The 21,572-nt window shown below is 36.7% G+C and overlaps 1 protein-coding gene across 3 annotated transcripts in view; it reads left to right on the top strand.

The window, feature by feature from the left end:
- LOC117327259 (afadin-like) overlaps positions 1–21,572 on the top strand; it is an 82,229-nt gene that overhangs the window by 21,606 nt on the left and 39,051 nt on the right. For all 3 annotated transcript variants that reach the window (XM_033884166.1, XM_033884165.1, XM_033884164.1), the window contains exons 4-16: positions 165–420; positions 11,572–11,729; positions 12,081–12,195; positions 15,336–15,497; positions 15,736–15,824; positions 16,153–16,359; positions 16,695–16,864; positions 17,129–17,235; positions 17,641–17,843; positions 18,187–18,424; positions 19,042–19,343; positions 19,765–20,107; positions 20,303–20,385. In XM_033884166.1, the coding sequence (XP_033740057.1) occupies positions 165–420; positions 11,572–11,729; positions 12,081–12,195; positions 15,336–15,497; positions 15,736–15,824; positions 16,153–16,359; positions 16,695–16,864; positions 17,129–17,235; positions 17,641–17,843; positions 18,187–18,424; positions 19,042–19,343; positions 19,765–20,107; positions 20,303–20,385 (2,433 nt within the window). The remainder of the gene's footprint in view (positions 1–164; positions 421–11,571; positions 11,730–12,080; positions 12,196–15,335; positions 15,498–15,735; positions 15,825–16,152; positions 16,360–16,694; positions 16,865–17,128; positions 17,236–17,640; positions 17,844–18,186; positions 18,425–19,041; positions 19,344–19,764; positions 20,108–20,302; positions 20,386–21,572) is intronic.

Genomic DNA, 21,572 nt, shown 5'->3' with positions numbered 1-21,572 from the left:
TAAATTTGAGGGTACTGCATACTATCCCCATGAAAGGTTTTAAAAAAATGAAAGACCTCTGTAACATCAGCCATTACAACAATATGTAGTCCCACATCAAACCATATAACTGTGATTGTTATTGGACGGCTCTGATTAAACAGCAAGTGTCTTTTTGTGTTAAGGGTGCAGAGGTCATTGTCCCAGAGGAGAAACAACAGTTTAAGCGAAATCTTTCGAAACGAGAGAAGAAAGAAAAGAAGAAACAAGAAAAACAGAATCGAGGGAAGGAAAACAAAGGAGCGGCAGAAAAGCTGTACACCGATATGCCAGAGTCAAAGTTTACCAGGAGTATATCAAATCCTGATGCTGTGATGCGTCGTCGACGGCAACAGAAAGTGGAGAAAAAGTTACAACAGTGTCGGGACAAACATGGACAAGGTGGGTAGCTAAGGAATTAATTTAGATCAATTTGTAGTTACTGTGTTAGAAATTACACACATTTTCGCTTAATGCAACTGTGAAGTCATTTCCATTTTATGATCCAATCTGTTTGCTGAAGAGTTGCATCATAAAAAGGTCCAATTTGAGGTTGGTAGAGGGATAGATTTTAATGACCTTCATTATAATTGTCTTTGAGAAAAGAAAATTCTGAACAATATTAAGTTTTGCCAACATTGTGTTCAAATTGCTTTGTAAACTCAATAAGCATCACTTGAAATGGTTGGAGTGGCAAGGACAACAGAGATATGTACAGGTTACCATCATTAAATCTTGTGTGTCTATGGAGAACAACTTTTACGATTCTAGTATCTCAGGTCAAGGTCAAGTCTGTTGTAAAACAACTGGGAGAAGCCATGAAATTTGTCTATCCATTTCTCGATAGATTGAAAAGAAACAGTTTTCCCTGTGTGTTAATTTGCTGGGGACTGGGAGACTTATTTGTGGACTGGTCCGACTAAATTTCATTACAATGTTGATTGTGTGTCCTACAAGCCAGCAGGATTTTGCGACAAGTTGGGGACACAAATCTGACAGATCCTGTGTTTATCCACCATAAGCCATGTGGACTAAAACCTAATCCTGATCTAACATGAAATGTATGGAATCATTACAGGACAATAAAAAGTTAGTTGGTCTTTCCACAAGATGGGGTGGGCTTATTACCAGACAAGGCCTTCTTGTAGGTTAAATACAGGTCATGTTATTGTGTTTCCTTGTAATGCTGCTTGGTTTGGTGTCTGCAATCATTAAAGGGGTCGAAATAGCGCCGGCCACATAACCTCAGGAGAAGATCAGAGATGCATTGTTCCATGCCCCCTACACGTGTCAGTTTGTGTTTCTCAGAAAGCTGAAAAACTGGCCAGTTTCTGCTGTTGTAATTGTGTCCTTGGGCAAGACCCTTTAATCTTATTGCACTGGATGGCACACGACAGGTCTTCCGTATAATGTTCTGTGAGGTAGTCACCAACTACTACAAGGAGACCCCACCTCAAAATGACCCTGGCTATTCACGGGGTGATTAACCTTATGTCTTTGATTAGCCCTACTAGCAGTAAGATGTGTTTACCTGTAATTAGCCCTACTAGCAGTAAGATGTGTATACCTGTGATTTCTCCCTGATTACTGGGTTACCTGGTGTCTATCTGTCCGTGATTACTGGGTTACCTGGTGTGTTTGTCTGTCCGTGATTAGCCCTGGATGTATAAACTTGTATATAGATTTGTCCTCCTATCTAGGTGTTTTGACTGACAGGAAGAGATACCCTTGTCAGACCTTCCTTATCCTGTCACATGAGATCCCACTGAGCCCTAATCTGTCCTCCACTCACAACTCGAGGAAGGAATTAGCTCCATTGTCTTAGGAAGGTCATGTCTAGAGGGGGTGATCTCTTCAAGGGAGGTTTTTGATTCAAAAATGTTTATGATGGGAATGTATTTGTACTAGAGTTGGTATCGAGAGATCTCTTCTCTAACAAGATGGTGTATTAGGAGTCCGCTGAGATACCTTGCAGAAGAGAGCTATAATTCCATTCTCCATCGCTATCATGACTTTCGGAAAGGAACCTTCGATAAAAAGAGATTTAGATGATACCTGAGATTTACTTATAATTAATGGAAAAATTAATGTTTCAATAATTGTATTTTAATTTGTTTGAGAACTGGGTCCTCCAACTGTAGAAACGTCTTATATACTCCTTCAGGGCAAACAGGTCTTACATAAGTTGTTTGTGAAATTTTGTTTTACATTTGAGAAATGCTATGCTGTGCATTTCTCCTTCAAATAGATTAATAGAACAGACATATTTATCGAGAATATGACAAATTCTGTGGTTATTTCAGTTGGTATGTGGTGTGGTTTTGTGATTCATCACATAATCAGCCTGTTACCAGTCAATCCACACTGGTAATATTTTTGCATATGTCACTAGTGTAATATAACCTAAACGTTTTCCTTGACTGCACCAGTCAGAATTTGATTGTGACATCATGCTATGGACAGTGATGTGACGTCATGAATTGTGAATCGTGCAACAAAATGGCTGTCTCCATTTTTGAATATAAGCACATGTCAAAATGGAAGATTTCGTAGTTATTTGATATATGGTATATCTTAAATTTGTTTTCATTTCATTTGAAATTTTTTGAAACAGGCCAAGGCTTGAAAAAATGATAACTTCTAAGACTTCCTTTCATAGAAGAGAATGCATTTATTTGCCTTGTAGTGGTAAACCCCACTGATGTTTATTATCTATTTAACTGGTCTAATTTGACCACAGGGATAGAGTAGAAATCTAAACACAAAGAGCTGCTGATATCTACTGAATCACTGTATTGAATAATTGGTTAAAGGATGTCGAGACACAAAGGGAGGTAATAAAGCTCCCACGATGAAGTAAAGATGTGTCATTGGTTGGTATTGTGTGGTCCCTTGTAATAGCTTGTTGCTGTTATAGACTTGTCTAGCCCTGTCAGATAAAACAGTTACCAGTCACTTATATCTTAATTACCATTGATAAACAGAAAATTTAAAATAAACATGGGTTTGTGTATGGACGACTGCAAATCTAAATTACCAGGCTGTCTATGGGATAAGATTTGGCAAATTTATATTGCAGACCAGCTCCACATAGGATAATGTATAACAATTGAAGATGGCAGTCTTATCAATATCCAGTGATTTATAGGAGATGGGTTATGTGGAGAGACAGTAAGACTAATTGTGTTGTTGTGGTTGGAGAGCTGTAGGGCATTGTCCTGAAATTTTCCCCCTTTTATTACTTTCCCATTATTGTTCTCTTTGATAAGGGTATTATGGGATGGCAGTGGTCGTTGCTTCTGCAAAATCATTTAACTGTGTTATTGCTAATGATTTTTCAGATTATCATAATTTGTAGGTTCTGTTAAAACAGGAAAGTGTACCAGAATTATTCTAAATAATGTCCCCTCTCTGACTAATTTTCATAATGTTTTCCATTCTTATTGCATGTAGATAGCATGATTTACATGTACAGCTGCAATCCCAGTCTTAATATTTATATCCTATGTTGTTTTAGAAATGGCTTTCTATATTGTAGACAGTTGTGGTGTATTACCATAAAATTGCAATGGAGAATATTTTGTATTATAAGAAAACTTTTTTTTGAACGATAGAAAAAAAATCAATTATGAAAGATGTTTTGATGGTATCTTGGTATATTATTTTGGAAAAAATGAAATAATGAAAACTGTTAATGGTGCGTAAAACTCTTTCTGTATTGTTTTTGTTCTGAATCACTTTGGTAATTAGACAGACGCTGTGTTAATCAGGTGGAGAGGATGTTTGAGGCCAACTTGGCACCCCTAGTATTAGGCTCTGGAATAAGAGTGTATATGGGGTCAGAGGTGAAGGAGGTCACTTCCTGGCAGGTGATAATGTGATCACTTTTCCTGTATGGTACACAGGAAGTCGGGAGGGGGTCAACTGATGACACCAATGTATCACACCTGTATATTACCATCGTTTAGGCTTGTAACCATGGCAACCGTTAAAAGTACATACAAATATGATTATAAATGAGGGCAAGTGTTGTAATATTTTTATTTCTATAGAAATAATAACATTATGGATTCTAGGGAAACATTCTAATTTTTTCAATGCAGCAAAACGAACCATGCTATCAACTGAGCTGGTAGATACTGGTATAAAGTGTGTTCACATGTGATCAGAAGACCAGTTTTTCGGCATAGCCGTATAATATTCTTTTGGCCCCGGATATGATGTGACAGGTGGCGTTACTGGTCAAGATGAAGTATGTGATTGGTCGATGTAGCGGTAAATGCAAAATGCAGATATGAAGTTAATAACGAAACAAAGTTAAGATTTAATGGAAGCTGAATAAGTGGATGTATCTTTTCAAATGACACATTAATGAAAATTATATTCCTGATTCAAATGCAGTATTATTATCACCAAAAATGATTTAAACTGATATAATTTGTTATCCGTGCTGAAACGCATTAGTTTGTTAATTTATTTCACCAGCAGTTTTACATAACCACCAGCATTAAAACTATGCCATTTATCTTTTTTAAAGATATTTCTTGTTTCTAAATGAATCCAAATGCCTAAATGTATGCAATAGACAGTCGATCACAAAGATTAAATATATTTTAGATGATGTAAACAAAGATATTTGATCTCCAAGTAGAATAATAGTTGACAGTGCTGGTGCCATCTTGTGTTAGTCATAGTAGATCATTGTACAGTACAGTAACCATTACCTAGTAATGCCTGAATTATCTATATTAGCCCCAGATCAGTATGTGTGTCTGTTATGTCAACCATCTGATCTGGTAAATCATGGTACAACACAGGTATTTACACAGGTACGTGTACAGGTACGTGTACCTGCTCAAAGCTATTGTACAGGTGGTACTATATACATGTTAATGTGATTTCAAAACAAAGTCACGTTCAGAGTTCACAGTGATCTGGTATGTAAACATGGACATGAGAGTGAGGCTCTGTAATAGCTAAATAAAACACCTATATCTACTCGAGCTGATTAGTGGACAGCCACAAGGAGCGATATACCAAGTGCTCTGGAATTTCTTCTAACCTGTTCTGTCCAGTTCTAAGAATTCTCATTCATAATGCATACAGTTATTGACTTTTCATGAGGTGAAGTTACGGTCTTGTCATCATCCCGGTTTATAAATATATAATGTTTTGATCTAATTCACGATTTTTTTTATCTCTTCTGTTTTGACGTATTTTCTCAGGTGAACAGGGATTCACTTAATTTAAATGCTTTCATTGTAATCAGGATCAGAATGACTACATTGTAAAATGGCTTCTCAAGGGCAGTGGTGTTTTTACCTTTGTACTTTTTAATGTTATAACCAATTACCTTTGTATTCAAAGACTTTATAAGAATGCAGTTTACATAGCTTTTAAAAGTTTATGGTCAGATAGAGTCCTTTTTCTTCATCTTTAATGAAGTGTAAACGCAAGTTCTATACCAAGATTATTTGCTTACTGAAAAGACTTTGGATGGCATATATACAATTATGCTTGTATTTTTATGCATACCTGGTATATATGTGATAGATATTGTACTTACATCATTTATAATCTTATGACTTATTAATGACCTTGACCTGCTATGAAAGATCCTTGAGAAAATCAAGGATTGCAAATGTTGTTTGAATTTAACCTGATTACTTTTAAGGACACAGATGTGTTTATGAATTGTATCCAATACCATCTGATGGATACAGGCTCATTGGGCCTCTTATTTTACAATCAAACCTTGTTGTATACTTGTTTGTTGTAATATATACTGGAGCTGGATGATGAATTGTGGTTTAGCTGAGAAATGTTGGGCAAAAAAGCACTGCTAGACTAATAGAGAAAATCTAAACCCCTCAAGCGTACAGTTTATGATATATTCCCTAAAACAATTATTGATCCTTGGCACTAAGGCAAGGTTTAAAATTGCAAGTTTCCAAAGCTGAGAATGATTTAGGAGAAAGTTGACATGTTGAACATCACACTCGCAGATTCTTCGGCTAGAAAATCCATCACAGGGACTCAGACTGCAAACTGTGATAGCAATTAAACAGTAGATTTATTATACCCAAAATACATATGTAAGTGCTTTATGTAAATCGTTACTGGTATTATTACACTTCTCATCTGTTTACCGTGTTCAAAAAAGATCATCTACATAAATAAAGTCAGCGCCAAATACGTTTAATGTGCATCAGATATGTCAATTAGAGATTTTCTGTATGCCTTAAAAGTAACCTATCTATAGCTTACATCTCATATAACTCTTCTGGATGTTAAATACTTTAATATTGAGGATTTGTGTAAATAAGCTGAACTTGTATGGTATCTAAATGGAGTATCGCTATGTAAAATGGTGCCTACTTTGAGTTATATTAAAGTTATTAAATTCTACTGTCGTAGATTTACAACTGATGAAAAGAAGTTCTGTTCGCTGTCTAGACTTGTGATATAGATTTTTCTGCAGTGATTTAATTGATTTTTGTGACATTCCAGTCAAACAGCCGTGTGTCATAGGTATGTTTTGGCTCCTACGTCAGATGACGTCATAAACCACCTCCGTGTATGTCACGCTAACATGTCCCAATGTGGGAATATCACAACCATATATAGACAGTATAACGTCACATTTCAATTTATGTGCTCACAAGTTATACAATGTTACCCCTTTAACGGAAAACGTAATGTATAGAATGTGTTGATTCACTATATAGCTAGCTATTCATATTTCTTTAGATATTGTGTATGATAAAAGCAGGTTTTTCATTATCCCAAGGTAAACTGTTTTCTGCTACATCCAGTATTTACAGTATTATTTCAGTTTCTTTCCATACCTGATATTCTGTTTATTTTTATCCCCAGTATTTTGAAAAATTTGCCCTGTATCAACTATCACTATCAACATACATCACATTATATATATATATATATAATATAGACACCCTTTTCACGGCTGACATACAATACATAGCCATATATTAATATCATTCCAGTAAAAGTCATGTGTATTTGATCTCTAGCTAAAATTGGAATAATCTTTGGTGTGTTATAGTTCAAAGTGTCACCATAATGAAAATATGACCATTTTAATGTCTGTATAACATTTATATCAACTTTGATGATAATTTTCGTGGTTGCCATTGTAACACAAAAATAAAGGGAACAAAAACAAAACAATTTGATGGTATATGCTTCGATCATTGCTGTTTGTTATAGAGTATCTTTGAAATTTTGTGTAAAGATTCAGGAGTGGTTTAAACATCTTCAAACCATAGAAAAATGGACCAATCTGGAGTGATTTTCAAGAGGAATATGTATTTTATTGATATTTGAAATTTCAATTTGACTTTACAAGACTGAGGCTACAGATTTTAAGTTTGATGGTTGTTTTTGCACACATTAAACCACTGTCAGTACGAGGCTACAGATGTTACTGTAGACGCATCAGGAGACACATCTTCAGTGTATGGTACTAGAGCTCCCTTGGTAGGAATGTTATAGTTTTGTATCATACTTGATATAAGTTAGCTAGTTAAAGTTTACAGGGTCGCGATAGTTCAGTTGGTTAGAGTACTGGCCAGGTAACCTCAGGTAAGGATCTGAGGTGTGTTGTTCGGCCCACCCTACCTGTGTCTTATTGAGGTAGTCACCAACTACTACAATGTTTCTTCTTATGTTGTGTTTATATCTCTTTGTACAATTTCATAGGTAGATACTTTATAATAATGTATTTGATGATACAACTTAATTATTAGATACTTAATAATATTTTATCTCTTGGTACAATTTCATGTTTAGAGCATTTTCTGGGTACAGCTCTCTGGGTATACCAAGGTAATTTCATTATAAGACTTAGTGTATCTGAGGGTATAGATTGTTAGATACTACCTGTATATAATGGTGTATGTTAGGGTACAGTTTCTTACACTGCTATAATACAGACTGCACTGGTTCTGTACTGAACGTCAGTGGGAGTTAGTGTTTAAAGCATTAACACATGTTTAACAACATGTAATTGGCCTTTCAGGCTGTTTGCTGTAACCCCACAGTAATTTGCTGTCAAAGGAGACACTTCAATCTCAGCAGGTGCTTGTCAATTAGCCTTAATATAGAGTTCTATGAGCTTTCACTGGGTTAAAGGTCAAAGGTCAGCTACTTTGTAGTACTGTAAAGGTTACCACCTGATGAGGTTGTAACACATAAATCTTATCAGAACAGGTATAATTATCTCCCTTTGTAATACCAGGCGACTAGGGATCCTTTTAAAATTTAAATAAGACTTGAAGCATCTCAAAGGAAGTTTTAAATCCTGGTATCAGGTGTGCTGGAAATAAGTAATTTAATCTATTGGTTTTTGTCTTGTTTTTGGGACCCAAAAATAGTTTTGTTTACAAAATAACGTGATTTTGGAGTGTTGTTTACTTACTAGGACATGTTTGTACTTAACCATTTTTACAGGAATGTCAGCGTATTACAAACATCACTATAGAGACTTTTGTATCTGTGAGGCAACATACACCTCTGACACAGAAAAATCTGTGTTTGTCTCTGTTATTGTCTGGTGATGTACTGTGTCTCATTGTCTGGTGATGTACCGTGTCTCATTGTCTGGTGATGTACTGTGTCTCATTGTCTGGTGATGTACCGTGTCTCATTGTCTGGTGATGTACTGTATCATATTGTCTGGTGATGTACTGTGTCTCATTGTCTAGTGATGTACTAGTACACTATCTCATTGTCTGGTGATGTACTGTGTCTCATTGTCTTGTGATGTACCGTGTCTCATTGTCTGGTGATGTATTGTGTCTGGTGATGTACTGTGTCTCATTGTCTGGTGATGTACCATGTCTCCTTGTCTGGTGATGTACCGTGTCTCATTGTCTGGTGTTGTACTGTGTCTCATTGTCTGGTGATGTACCGTGTCTCATTGTCTGGTGATCATGATGTACTATGTCTCAATGTCTGGTGATGTACCATGTCTCATTGTCTGGTGATGTACTGTGTCTCATTGTCTGGTGATGTACCGTGTCTCATTGTCTGGTGATGTACTGTGTCTCATGGTCTGGTGATGTACCGTGTCTCATTGTCTGGTGATGTACCGTGTCTCATTGTCTGGTGATGTACCGTATCTCATTGTCTGGTGATGTACAATGTCTCATTGTCTGGTGATGTACCGTGTCTCATTGTCTGGTGATGTACCGTGTCTCATTGTCTGGTGATGTACTGTGCCTCATTGTCTGGTGATGTACATGTCTCATTGTCTGGTGATGTACCGTGTCTTATTGTCTGGTGATGTACCATGTCTCATTGTCTGGTGATGTTCTGTGTCTCATTGTCTGGTGATGTACCGTGTCTCATTGTCTGGTGATGTACTGTGCCTCATTGTCTGGTGATGTACTGTGTCTCATTGTCTGGTGATGTACCGTATCTCATTGTCTGGTGATGTACCGTGTCTCATTGTCTGGTGATGTACCATGTCTCATTGTCTGGTGATGTTCTGTGTCTCATTGTCTGGTGATGTACGGTATCTCATTGTCTGGTGATGTAGTACTAGTGTGTCTCATTGTCTGGTGATGTACCATGTCTCATTGTCTGGTGATGTACCGTGTCTCATTGTCTGGTGATGTACCGTGTCTCATTGTCTGGTGATGTACCGTGTCTCATTGTCTGGTGATGTACCATGTCTCATTGTCTGGTGATGTACCGTGTCTCCTTGTCTGGTGATGTACTGTGTCTCATTGTCTGGTGATGTACGGTGTCTCATTGTCTGGTGATGTACCATATCTCATTGTCTGGTGATGTTCTGTGTCTCATTGTCACATACAGTCTCCTGACCATGTTTACTGATGTTATACAAACACAGCCTATTAGCCATAATAAATGACATGTTATCATTGGCATGCAGTGCAGACTAGTATTAGGTGCCCATTGTATGAAACTCCGTCACACCCTCTGGTTCCGTACCTATTTAGAATTGTGGCTGAACCCCTGAGATAAATCTGAATCCTCCAGTGTTTGGAGCAGTGCTCCACTACATCCTAGCTAATTAGTAATTAGTGTTACAGAAGATTACTTTTACAGTGACTGAGCTTACCTTAGCTAAGCTTATCATGGCTAAGCTTACCTTGGAGGACAGATCTTAATAAAAAAAAACTCAGGACCATGACCTTATGTATGCTGGTATCAATACACAGAAAACTTCTGCCATGTTTTTCAGCCCATATATAAAATCATAGATGCCTGTTAAAAAAAATCTGGAAAAATTCTGTTCATGTTTTTGTTTGAATTTTCAATGTGAATACAATTTATGATTGATGTGAAGTGTATTTTAACTTGGAGGCATACAAATATTGTACAATCCAGTATTGACCAAGATGGAACGGACTATACTGCTGTAAATTAGATTAGTTTAGATATGATTACATCTGTAACATGCTGAATGACTAAACTATTTGGATGATCAGTGATGATCCTTTATAAAATTGTGAAATGTATCAATAAGTAATTTTCCCCCCCCCCTTTCCCAGTCTAGCAATAAGACTGATAGAGTTACTCCCCTTTAAAAGGATTGGAATATCATTTGATGTGTATACATACACAATTAACGATTTTAAGTAGAAAAACTGGTTTTCTTGTGTTGTTAGTTGAAAGCAGTTTATTACTGGGTACTTAAAGATTGGATTGTGTGCATTTCTACTGTAAACATTTCTATTCTCCCAGACAATTATTGGGTAGTACAGGCTTTATCTGAAAACAGAGATATTTTGTAAAGCTAAATTATCTCTCCACATTATCTGATAAACAGACAAGGACATTTTGTCGTGGTTCTCTGTAAATCACCACACTGTGAGATTAGAGATTTCTCCTCCGCCCATCAGGTTTATGTACCAAGTTACATTCAACCAGTTACGTCCCCGTTAAATAATTAATGTAGAGAGCTGTTAAATAATTAATGTATAGAGACAAGGTAGGATAATGGTTATTTCTGGTGTATTTATGGAACAGACTATAATTACCTGGCCTGATTTAATGGAGTGTGTGATATTACCACAGAAAGTTAACAGCATATCTTCTTCAATTGGGGTTTCTTTAGGTCCTATCCCAAAAAAAAGATATCAAAAAAACAAGAATTTTGTGTAAAGTATATATTTCATGGGGACTTTGTTAGTATAAATCTATTTCATAATAGTTGATGCTTAAGATGTATCCGGAAAATACTGTATAAATTTCATCTTCATTATCAAATCCATGATTTATTCATCATGTGTAATTATCTCTGAAATAAAAATCAGTTTTACATCGATATGATAATGTGTTGTAAACAGGTGCAGTAATAAATAAATAAAAAGGACAAACACGCTCTGTTGAACATGCACTGAATATTCATGACAATGCATGTTGGTAGCAGTAAACAATAAAATAAAAAGAAGCATATTGGAAGCAAACTACATTAAAAATAATTAATAAGATGACTAAGATGAATAAGATACAAATGCTGTTTTTGAAAGACTTTTATCTTTTGATTGTTTTTATGTTTAGGTGGTACCCTGAAGATTTATGGTGACACTCTCAAACCTGACATTCCCTACAAGACCTTACTGCTGTCCACGAGTGATACAGTGGGGGGCATCGTCAAGGAAGCCATGGAGAAATATGGGCTGGAAAACGAGGACACAGAAGATTTCTGCCTTGTACAGGTGAGAAAAGAAAAAAAAACAAAACATTCTATTATAGACTGGTCATAAAGAACTGGATACTACAATTTTCATAGTTTTCTAGGAATGAAAACATTCAAAATAAAAAAAAAATATTTAACCACATAATGCTTCATATCAGTTGTGCCTTTGTTTAAGAATTGAAATATAATGTAATTACACATGTATACTGTAAGTGTACATATTTAAGCGGTAATATCAATTTAGCTCTTTTCGTGTCGAAAGTCTTCAGCTGACAGCATTATGAAGAAACATATCCAATCATGCAATAGATAGCTTTGAGGAAATGGCGCGAGTTAATAAATGAACCTACTGCTGTGTCTGTGTCCTTAGGTGATTGTGCCCCCTGGGGAACAGGAGTACCACGGAGGATCTATGGGGGAGGAGAGGATCATGGAGGACAGCGAATGTCCCCTATTCATCGCTATGGAGTTTCCTCCAGCACGAGGTAGGTGTGCAGGTGAAAAACATTAGATAGGTCTGCATGTGACAAAAATAATTAGATAGGTCTGCAGGTGAAAAAATAAGGTAGATAGGTCTGCAGGTGAAAAATGAGGTAGATAGGTCTGCAGGTGAAAAATGAGGTAGATAGGTCTGCAGGTGAAAAAATAAGGTAGATAGGTCTGCAGGTGAAAAAATGAAGTAGATAGGTCTGTAGGTGAAAAATGAAGTAGATAGGTCTGCAGATGAAAAATGAGGTAGATAGGTCTGTAGGTGAAAAATGAGGTAGATAGGTCTGTAGGTAAAAAATGAAGCAGATAGGTCTGTAGGTAAAAAATGAAGTAGATAGGTCTGTAGGTAAAAAATGAGGTAGATAGGTCTGTAGGTAAAAAATGAAGTAGATAGGTCTGTAGGTAAAAAATGAGGTAGATAGGTCTGTAGGTAAAAAATGAAGTAGATATAAGTCTGTAAGTAAGAAATGTGAGGTAGATAGGCGGTTGGATGAAGGAAGATCTGTAATCATGCATTCATCTTGTATTTCATCATATGATGACTATAGATCTAGAGGAACTGTTGTTTTCATACTCTTAATTTTGACAGTTGAATTGGCTCAGATTTTGTTATTATCTAACAATTCCACTTGAACATAGTTGGGTATGCAAGTTGGATATTTCACCGAAACCAATCCAATACCATCCAATATGTATTACAGACGGGAAGTTATATATCATATATATGTATATTATATTTTATGTGGTTAACATTTTGAGGATTTTCTTGATAATGAATAAATCAAATCAAATTCCTAATAATGTAAATGCATTTCTACTATTAAAGTGATGACATAACTCTGACAATATATTAAACTACTTGTCACATTTAAATGTCATATGTAAATACATGCCTCCAGGTGAAATGATCTGATGAAGGTTCACCTCATCATAGATTTCTACTGATATCAAGACTTATTGATCAAAAAGTGTGATGTACTGGATTAATATAGCTGCGTGAGGAACATATATAGTCAACTTTACATTGATATGTTATCAATCTTAAAACCGAACTTTAGTAATGTCTAATGGATCTCAAAGATGATCTGATGAAACTTGATATGTAAAATTAAGTTACAGATCACTAAATTCATTGTAATAAAACATAATTTGATATGTTAATTGCATTGTTGAGTTTCACTACCAAGTATTGGTTAAAGCCCTATCAGAATTACCTCCCCTTGGACAGCCATTGATCCAAATTCTGCCTTCCAGGGTTTTCTAACCTAATTTACTCCTATACCATCATACCAGAATGCTCAGAATTGGCTTTATCATTCCCTAAATTATATTTTACCATAGAGTAAAGAGAAATTTCGACTTTTTGAGTATGAACGTGTTATTGCATTTCCTTAAATAATTGATAAATTCAATATGACATGAATTTGACAGTTATTTATTGATTATCATCTGCCGTCCCTGTTTCCGTTTTTGTGTGGAGTTACAAAGCAGCAACTGCATCAGCCAATTACAAGCATATGATTCTCAAGCTTTTAACAGTCAAATTGAATTTCCATCGTTACCAATAGAAATGTTATAAAAAGGATAAGAATTCTTCGGTCTGGACATTTAAGTAACAAAGTTGTTTCCTTTCACCGTCATCTGTTAGTCAATAACTTGTTTCTTGCTATTCAATACCATGATTCCTTCTGGCTAAACAAGAAAACATACTGATTCACTCAAAAACATCAACCCCTCAAGGCAATAGTTCAATAGTCATAAAAAATTTATAATAAAACTTTATAACCGAGTCTTATTCTCTGGGGAGTTTTGGAAATTGATGAAACTAAGGAAGAGTTAATGGGTTGGTCTCATTTGTATTGGGAGGGCAGAGGGTGGCATTGGGAGGGTAGAGGGTAGCATTCAGAGGGTAGAGAGTGGGTTGGTCTCATTTTCATTGAGAGGGTAGGGGTGGCATTGAGAGGGTAGAGGGTGGCATTGGGAGGGTAGAGGGTGGCATTGGGAGAGTAGAGGATGGCATTGGGAGGGTAGAGGATGGCATTGGGAGGGTAGAGAGTGGGTTGGTCTCATTTGCATTGAGAGGGTAGATGGTGGCATTGAGAGGGTAGATGGTGGCATTTAGAGGGTAGAGGGTTGCATTGGGAGGGTAGAGGATGGCATTGGGAAGGTAGAGAGTGGGTTGGTCTCATTTGCATTGAGAGGGTAGGGGTGGCATTGAGAGGGTAGATGGTGGCATTTAGAGGGTAGAGGGTTGCATTGGGAGGGTAGAGGATGGCATTGGGAGGGTATAGAGAGTGGCATTGGCTGTATTGAGGATTAGTATGGTATTATCTGATCTGTTCAAAATTTAAAATGGCTGAAAAATCTGGAAAATAACAGAAAAGAAAATGGCAATACTGTATACTTCAGTTTTATCGAAATCAAACTAGTGAATCACATCCCAAACAAAAAGAATGCTGCAGTGTTTCAGATTAATGTTTTTTTTTTACCTTAACCCTGATTCAATATTTTTCATGTATCCCAATTGATTTTGGTCTTAAATTACCAAATCTAAATGTGTCTATGTCCAACAGCAACATGTGGATGTGAATCTGTTACTTAAAAAAAACCCAGTAAAAGTATAACATGTAAGATCACATGTTCTGACATGTAAAAAAGATGTAACAATGGGGAAAAAATCAATGAAGATGCCTCAGAGTGAATCGAAGAACCAATGAAATTTGATCTCGTATGATGGCGAGATGTGGTGATGACTTTGTACTAAAGGTGACTCAGAGTTCTCCAGTTTAGATGGTACCTGTGTTATACAATACCTAGATCTGGTTTCGTGTGATTCCTACTGTGTAGGATTGTGTTGTATCGGAAGTAATGAAAGCTACAGACAGCTGGTATATCATAATATATGTCTATACCATGTGAACTGTTAGTTTTGCTTTTGTAGAGGTTACAACATTTTGGTAAAGTATTCAGTATAGTGTTTGGAGTTATGTTTTAAAGGAGAACTTTTTCAATCGGATTTATGAGTAAATTTCAGTTCCTGGAGGGCATTTACTTACTGTGGGTAAATTTCAGACTTTTTATGAATCGCTTGTTTCGTTGGTACGCATATATTTGACATTAAATCTTTTGTTTTCAGGCACTGTACTGTTCCAACTGAAGCGCAGATCACCTGACCAGTTAGGGACAAAACACAAGAAGCTGCGGGCAGTGTCACATGACGATCTTCGTAGTCACCAAAGAGATGAACCTGACACCATGCCACAAAATAAACTTCCGTACTTGAGAGAGCTTCACCCAGGTAAGTCCTCAAAGACACACAGGTAAATTTTCACTCTCGGTGAAGTTTTGTTATGTTTATCTCACCTGCCCAAAGGGCAAGTGAACTTTGACCCCTTTTGTTTCCCACAGGTATGATATATTTATCCAAACATAAAAGCAAGAAAGATTCATGGTAAAACTTAGCCTTAAACTGATACCTGACATTACAATGGAATTGTGTCATACATTGATTACACCTATCTCATTTATTATTTCAGATGGTTCTGAAAATCCGAACGGGAAGATACACCAGATTCATCGAAAGTTTACAGATGTTGGCAGTGACAAGGCAACTGCTGTTATATTTGTACGTATTTATCAAAACTAAAATTATATGTTACGTAATACAAGACATTAGTGAAATATTTTTTTGTGTGAATATGAAATTCAACTTTAAGGATAATTTCATCATTTTGTGGTACGTGTATATGTTCTATCTAAAAACCGAGAATTAAAAAAATCACTATTTTTTTTATATATATATATATATATTTGGATTTTAAAATGTTCATGATAGTTTGAATGTTCTTTAGAATATGATGCATTTATCGTTTCTATTAGTTATTTGAGAGAGTAATTGTGTAAATACGTCGGTACATATCTATACAAATGTTTCGCATTATTATCAACTATAGGTAAAGGGATCAAACATCCAGCCACGGCACTGTATGCTTGGCTTATCGCCTAACGATGGCATCGTCATGGTAACACCTACCAGCGCAGAAGCAGAGACATATGTCAATAACCAGCGTGTGTATGAGACAACGAAGCTACAAAATGGAAATACACTACGACTTGGAAAACTGAATTACTTTCAATTTATTGACCCCATTTATGAGGAGGTAAGAGTCAAGTAATGTCAAATCTAGATTGATACTGGCGCTTATGATTTATAATTAAAGTTTCACAACTCTTTTGAACTTGGATTAAATCTTGTGTTTGTATAAATTTCCTTTAAATCAGGAGAGGGTACATTTGTTCCATCTCTGCCTGATCAGAGAGGTATGACTACTTTAATGTAGATTAATTATCAAGAGATTACTCACGTAATTAATTTCATCCTCTTTACAAACCTGCATGCATGATATATATCAAAATAATATAATATCATATATTATGCCAAAAATGAAAATTAGGGAGTTACTTTTGATTAATCTTTTTTTTTCTTTTTTCGCAGAGATTGAAAAAGGGACAGGTTGCTCCTTCCGGCCCTATACAGAAACGAGGGGGTCCCTACAGCCCAAAACCACAGGAGACAAATTTTGATGTGGATGGGAAGGTGGAGACCATGGCAGATAGTTCTCCTAGGAGTAATGACCAACCCATGCATGGAGAACTTCAAAAACGGTACGAATATAGGCTCATAGAAAAATATCATCTACTCTTCTTTGTACATATATCTACAAAATTTAATGTAATATTCACCACCAACATTTAACAAGAACTGTATGGTTTTAAAATTGTTTCAATAGATATAACCAATCTTATTTTACGGTTGATATTTGAAGAAAACAATGACTTAACTGCAGAATCAGTTATCTTTGATTATTTGTGGTTTAGATTTTCTGGGTAAATTATTTCTATTTCATCACTGTATTCATTCTTCTCCAGGAGCCAGTCTGTCCAGAACATGGGACCACCGAGGGAACCAGAGAGGCCCCCTCCTCAGAGACGTGTAGACGAGGCCTTACCGGCAGCTCTGGAGTACAGAGAGGAGAGTAAGTTATCTCCCTTGATAGCGACGATATTTAATGTCATTCAAATTCAAGAGTTATGTCCCTTTATTCACTGCCACTACAAAGCATTGCATAATTCGGTACAATTTACAAACTTTTTAAAGAAGTAGCATTCCTTTACCTTTGCATAAATAGGGTAATAAATTTTCGATGATTTAATATTAATGACATAGAATTTGACAGAAATGCAGTTAAAGAGATTCATTTACCTGATCAGTTTATGTAAAAAGGAAGTGTGTTATCCAGTAGCAGAAACGAGACATGCAAATTGTATCATTTAATATTGTATTAAATTGCAGTAAACAATATTGTTTTTATTCTGAATGAATGATAATTGCCTTAATTGGTATACAAATAATGTGTTGGTTTGACCTTTGACCTTTTCAGAGGAGGACGGATTCCTGACCTCAGTGATACTAGACAACAATTCAGGCACACAGTTTAAACTGGCGCCCACATACACCATCTACATGGCTCTGAGATACACCCTATCTAACAACTACCGCCCCGACCTCAGCCCCTCAGAGCGAGCCACCAAGGTCACCATGCTGGTCGCTAAGGTCTCCAAAATGATACTGCAAGCAATACAGGTAAGGTTATGTTATTCATATCGCAATGAAAATATCATTAAGTGTATCTTCAGGCACTATGGAAAATGTATTACAGATAGAATATTTAGAATTTCAAAGTATCGTTGACTATCTTGAAGTGAATAATTCAATTAACTTAATTTTTGCAGAAGATTTACAATAATAAATCAGCTATTTTCTAGATCGTTACAAAATAACTTGAATTTGAATATTAAATTGATTTTTATTTAACTGTCATATTAAGAAGTTTCAGTACGGTAACTACATAGTGATATATAGAATAAACATCAGAATAATATAGACTTGAAAAATCCAGCTTAACTTTGACCGTTTCCCTTTGCAGTCTAACTGTGATAACCCAGCCACCTTGGCGTTCTGGATGGCCAACGCCTCGGAGGTACTGCACTTCTTCAAGCAGGACCATGACGTCCATCCGTTCTCTCTGGACGCCCAGGAGACTCTAGCAGAGTCAGTACAGATGGCATTCCACCATCTAGTGCGATGTCTCCAGTACGACCTTCAGAGGACCATGCCTGCCTTCCTCGACGCGAGCGAGGCAGCAGATGATGACATGATGCAGGGTATGAATACATCATTGGAAATTGTTATTTTTTGAAAACTTTTTTTCCAAGCATCTCTTTTAATGGATGACTCCTAATACGACATCAGGTCTCATCTTCCACTTCCACTTTGTTCTGGCACTTTTAATTTTTACACTCCCTCCACCAGGTGGTCACATTGAAAGTTTTACCCTCTGTCCGCCCGTCACTTTAGTTAAGAAGATTTGATAACACTCATCAATAATGATCAGATGTTGCTATTTTGCATGAGATCTTTTGGGGCCAAATATCACGGCTGTGCTGTCCAAAAAAAAGTATTCTTGAATTGGGACTTATTTTGGACTTATTAGCCATTTAAGGTTTTGTCAAGATGAAATTTGCTTGTTATAGTTCCTTCATGGCCAATGCTTGGCAATCAAATTTTGACCTGTTTTGGAATATCGATAACTTTCTCATGTAGCTGCATTCCCATAGAGACAGAATCGTGGGTATACATGTTTCACAAACATATATTTAACTTAAGTTTATAAATTGTGGAATATACATAGCTGGCGGTAAATGTTTGAGGTAAATGAATCATCCTATTATTATGTAATGATGCAGTTTATAATACCTTTCCTGTATTTCCACTAACACAGATGATTCCCGGTACAACAGAGGTAAACCGACCTTGGGAGATGTCCTCGACACACTCTCCTCGGCCATGAACCTCCTACGTCGTTGTCGTGTCAACGCCGCTCTCACGATTCAGTTGTTCTCTCAGCTCTTCCACTTCATCAACATGTGGCTGTTTAATATCATGGTAACTGGACACCACAGTGAGTTCTGTACGCGGAGCTGGGGAGTCCGACTCAAACGGAGGCTTGGCCGTATAGAGGCCTGGGCTGAGAAACAAGGATTGGAGCTGGCAGCTGATTGCCATCTTTGTCGTATCATACAGGTAAGGAATTATTATTAGTATGATAAAAGGTTACTTGATATCACTTGACAGAGTCACACACTTCACCATATCATAATGGATGTAAATTTGAATTTTGGGTTTTTATGCCCCCCGGGAGGTTGTGGGGGCTTACAGTGTTAATCATGTCTGTCTCTCACGTCCTGTCCTGTACAGAATCAGAGACATATCTTGTGACCCCCCCTCGACAGATTGGGTTTATATTAACACTGTAGTATCATAACTTCAAGAACAACGGCAGATCACATTCTGATGGCCATTGGTCAAGGTTAAAGGGTCAAAGGTCACCATTGACTGCCATCATTTAACCGTATCAGACTATGTTATTCACACAAAACCAATGTACTGTTTATATTCACACAAAGGAAATGTACTGTTTATATTTTTATCTTGACCATTTCAGGCGGCACATCTTTTGCAAGCACCCAAGGCCAGTTCTGATGACATTGCTGACATCAGCTCGACATGCTTCAAGTTGAACTCGCTCCAGCTTCAAGAACTGCTTCAGAGGTATATGCCAGAAACTGGTGAGCCACCCATCCCACACAGCCTTATAGAGAGTGTTGTCTCAATAGCACAAAACATGGCCGACGACCTGACCAAGAATGACGGCCGTGAGGTGCAGCTGGAGGAAGATTCTGACTTACAATTGCCATTCCTGTTACCAGAAGATGGGTACTCTTGTGATACTGTACGAAACATTCCCAATGGCTTGGCTGATTTCATAGAACCTTTTGCCAGAGCTGGTAAGCATTTTATTTGATGTGATATTTAACGACAATTTGAACATCTCATTGAATCGTTGAATGATGGTAATTCATTTTGGGAATCGGGTGTTTATTTTCAAGACAAAATTCTGAACACCAATAAAAAGCCAAATTTTAGTAAACGAATAATCAAGTGACTAGTGATATTTAAATGTTGATTTCTACCTTCGACAGGTTTGTGTCGTATGGTGGCCCAGCCGGCATCACGCGGGGAGTGGACAGTATATATGACCAGTGATGAACACATGGTGGACGATGTAAGTACACAATAACAGTATTTCACTTGTCACTGTCAATTCCTGTTTTTGTCCGTTATCCTCAAGATCCCGGATCCAGTACAATAAAACAAAACTCCAGTCTCGTACTGATTTGTATTAGATCTAAATGGGTACATGTAGATATGTAGTTCAGAGGCTAACACTGGAACTGACTTGAAATACAAATTTTACTCAATATACCATTGAAAACACAAAGGAATCCCTTAGTTATTATAAAATTAAAATAAGCATGCTATTGCTTTCTTAATCCAATATTTATCAACTATCCTTCTCTGACATTGTGGTCACAAAGCTAGGTGTCCTGACAGCTATGAAATTTAGCACACTGACTGCACTGCCCAGCCAGCATCTAATTGTAAATAGTACTGGAACATCAATGGAATTGAACCCGATCTAAGGGGTCAACTTTTACTCTTAACACTTGTCACTTTCCTTTGTTATGTCACTTGAAACAAAAGTCGTGAGTGACCGATTGCATTTGTTTTTGGTTTGTTTGTTGTGCATTCGTAAACAATTTACATTTTGGAATTCTTCTCAATAACCAGGAGACAATGGCTTATAATATTGGGCCTGTAGCTAGCTGAGATAAGATCTACCAAGTTTGTTCAAATGAATAACCTTGACCGACTTTCAAGGTCATAGGGATCAGATGTCAGGTGACCATTCAGGCCCATGTACCTCCTGTTGTCTCGTCCTGTTTGTCAAGCTTCTGGTCACTGTTTCTTGGTATACTTTTGTCTGTTTCTTCAAAATGCCCCCTGTAATATGTTCCATTGTATTGTGTCCAAGTCAAATTTTCTGTAAATCAGATTTTGATTGGAATCTGTGTTTTTTTTTGTTTTTTTTTTATAATCTGTGTTGAGCTTGATGTGGAAGTATAAGTCACCATGGCCACCATTTCTAGTTCATGATCTTCTTCCTTATATTTAGATACAGATAAAGTTCATAATTTTTGCGAGATGTGTTACTAATATTTACAGTTGTTTATTAAGAAAGTAAAAGTAAACAGCTGTAATTCTAAGATAGTTCCAGTGGTCACACACTGGTGCCCTTTATAGTTATCAGGCCTGCATAAATTTGGATTGTCCGTAGGCGTTCTCTGTCAGTATTGCAGTAAATATTTTTATTGTCTGGTGATATTCCAGGGATTTTTCTGTGGGTTTTTG

Source organism: Pecten maximus, chromosome 5 (assembly GCF_902652985.1).
Source record: "Pecten maximus chromosome 5, xPecMax1.1, whole genome shotgun sequence".
Taxonomy (NCBI): domain Eukaryota; kingdom Metazoa; phylum Mollusca; class Bivalvia; order Pectinida; family Pectinidae; genus Pecten; species Pecten maximus.
The sequence above is the reverse complement of the archived record's forward strand: the minus strand, read 5'-3'. Positions and strand labels throughout refer to the sequence as shown.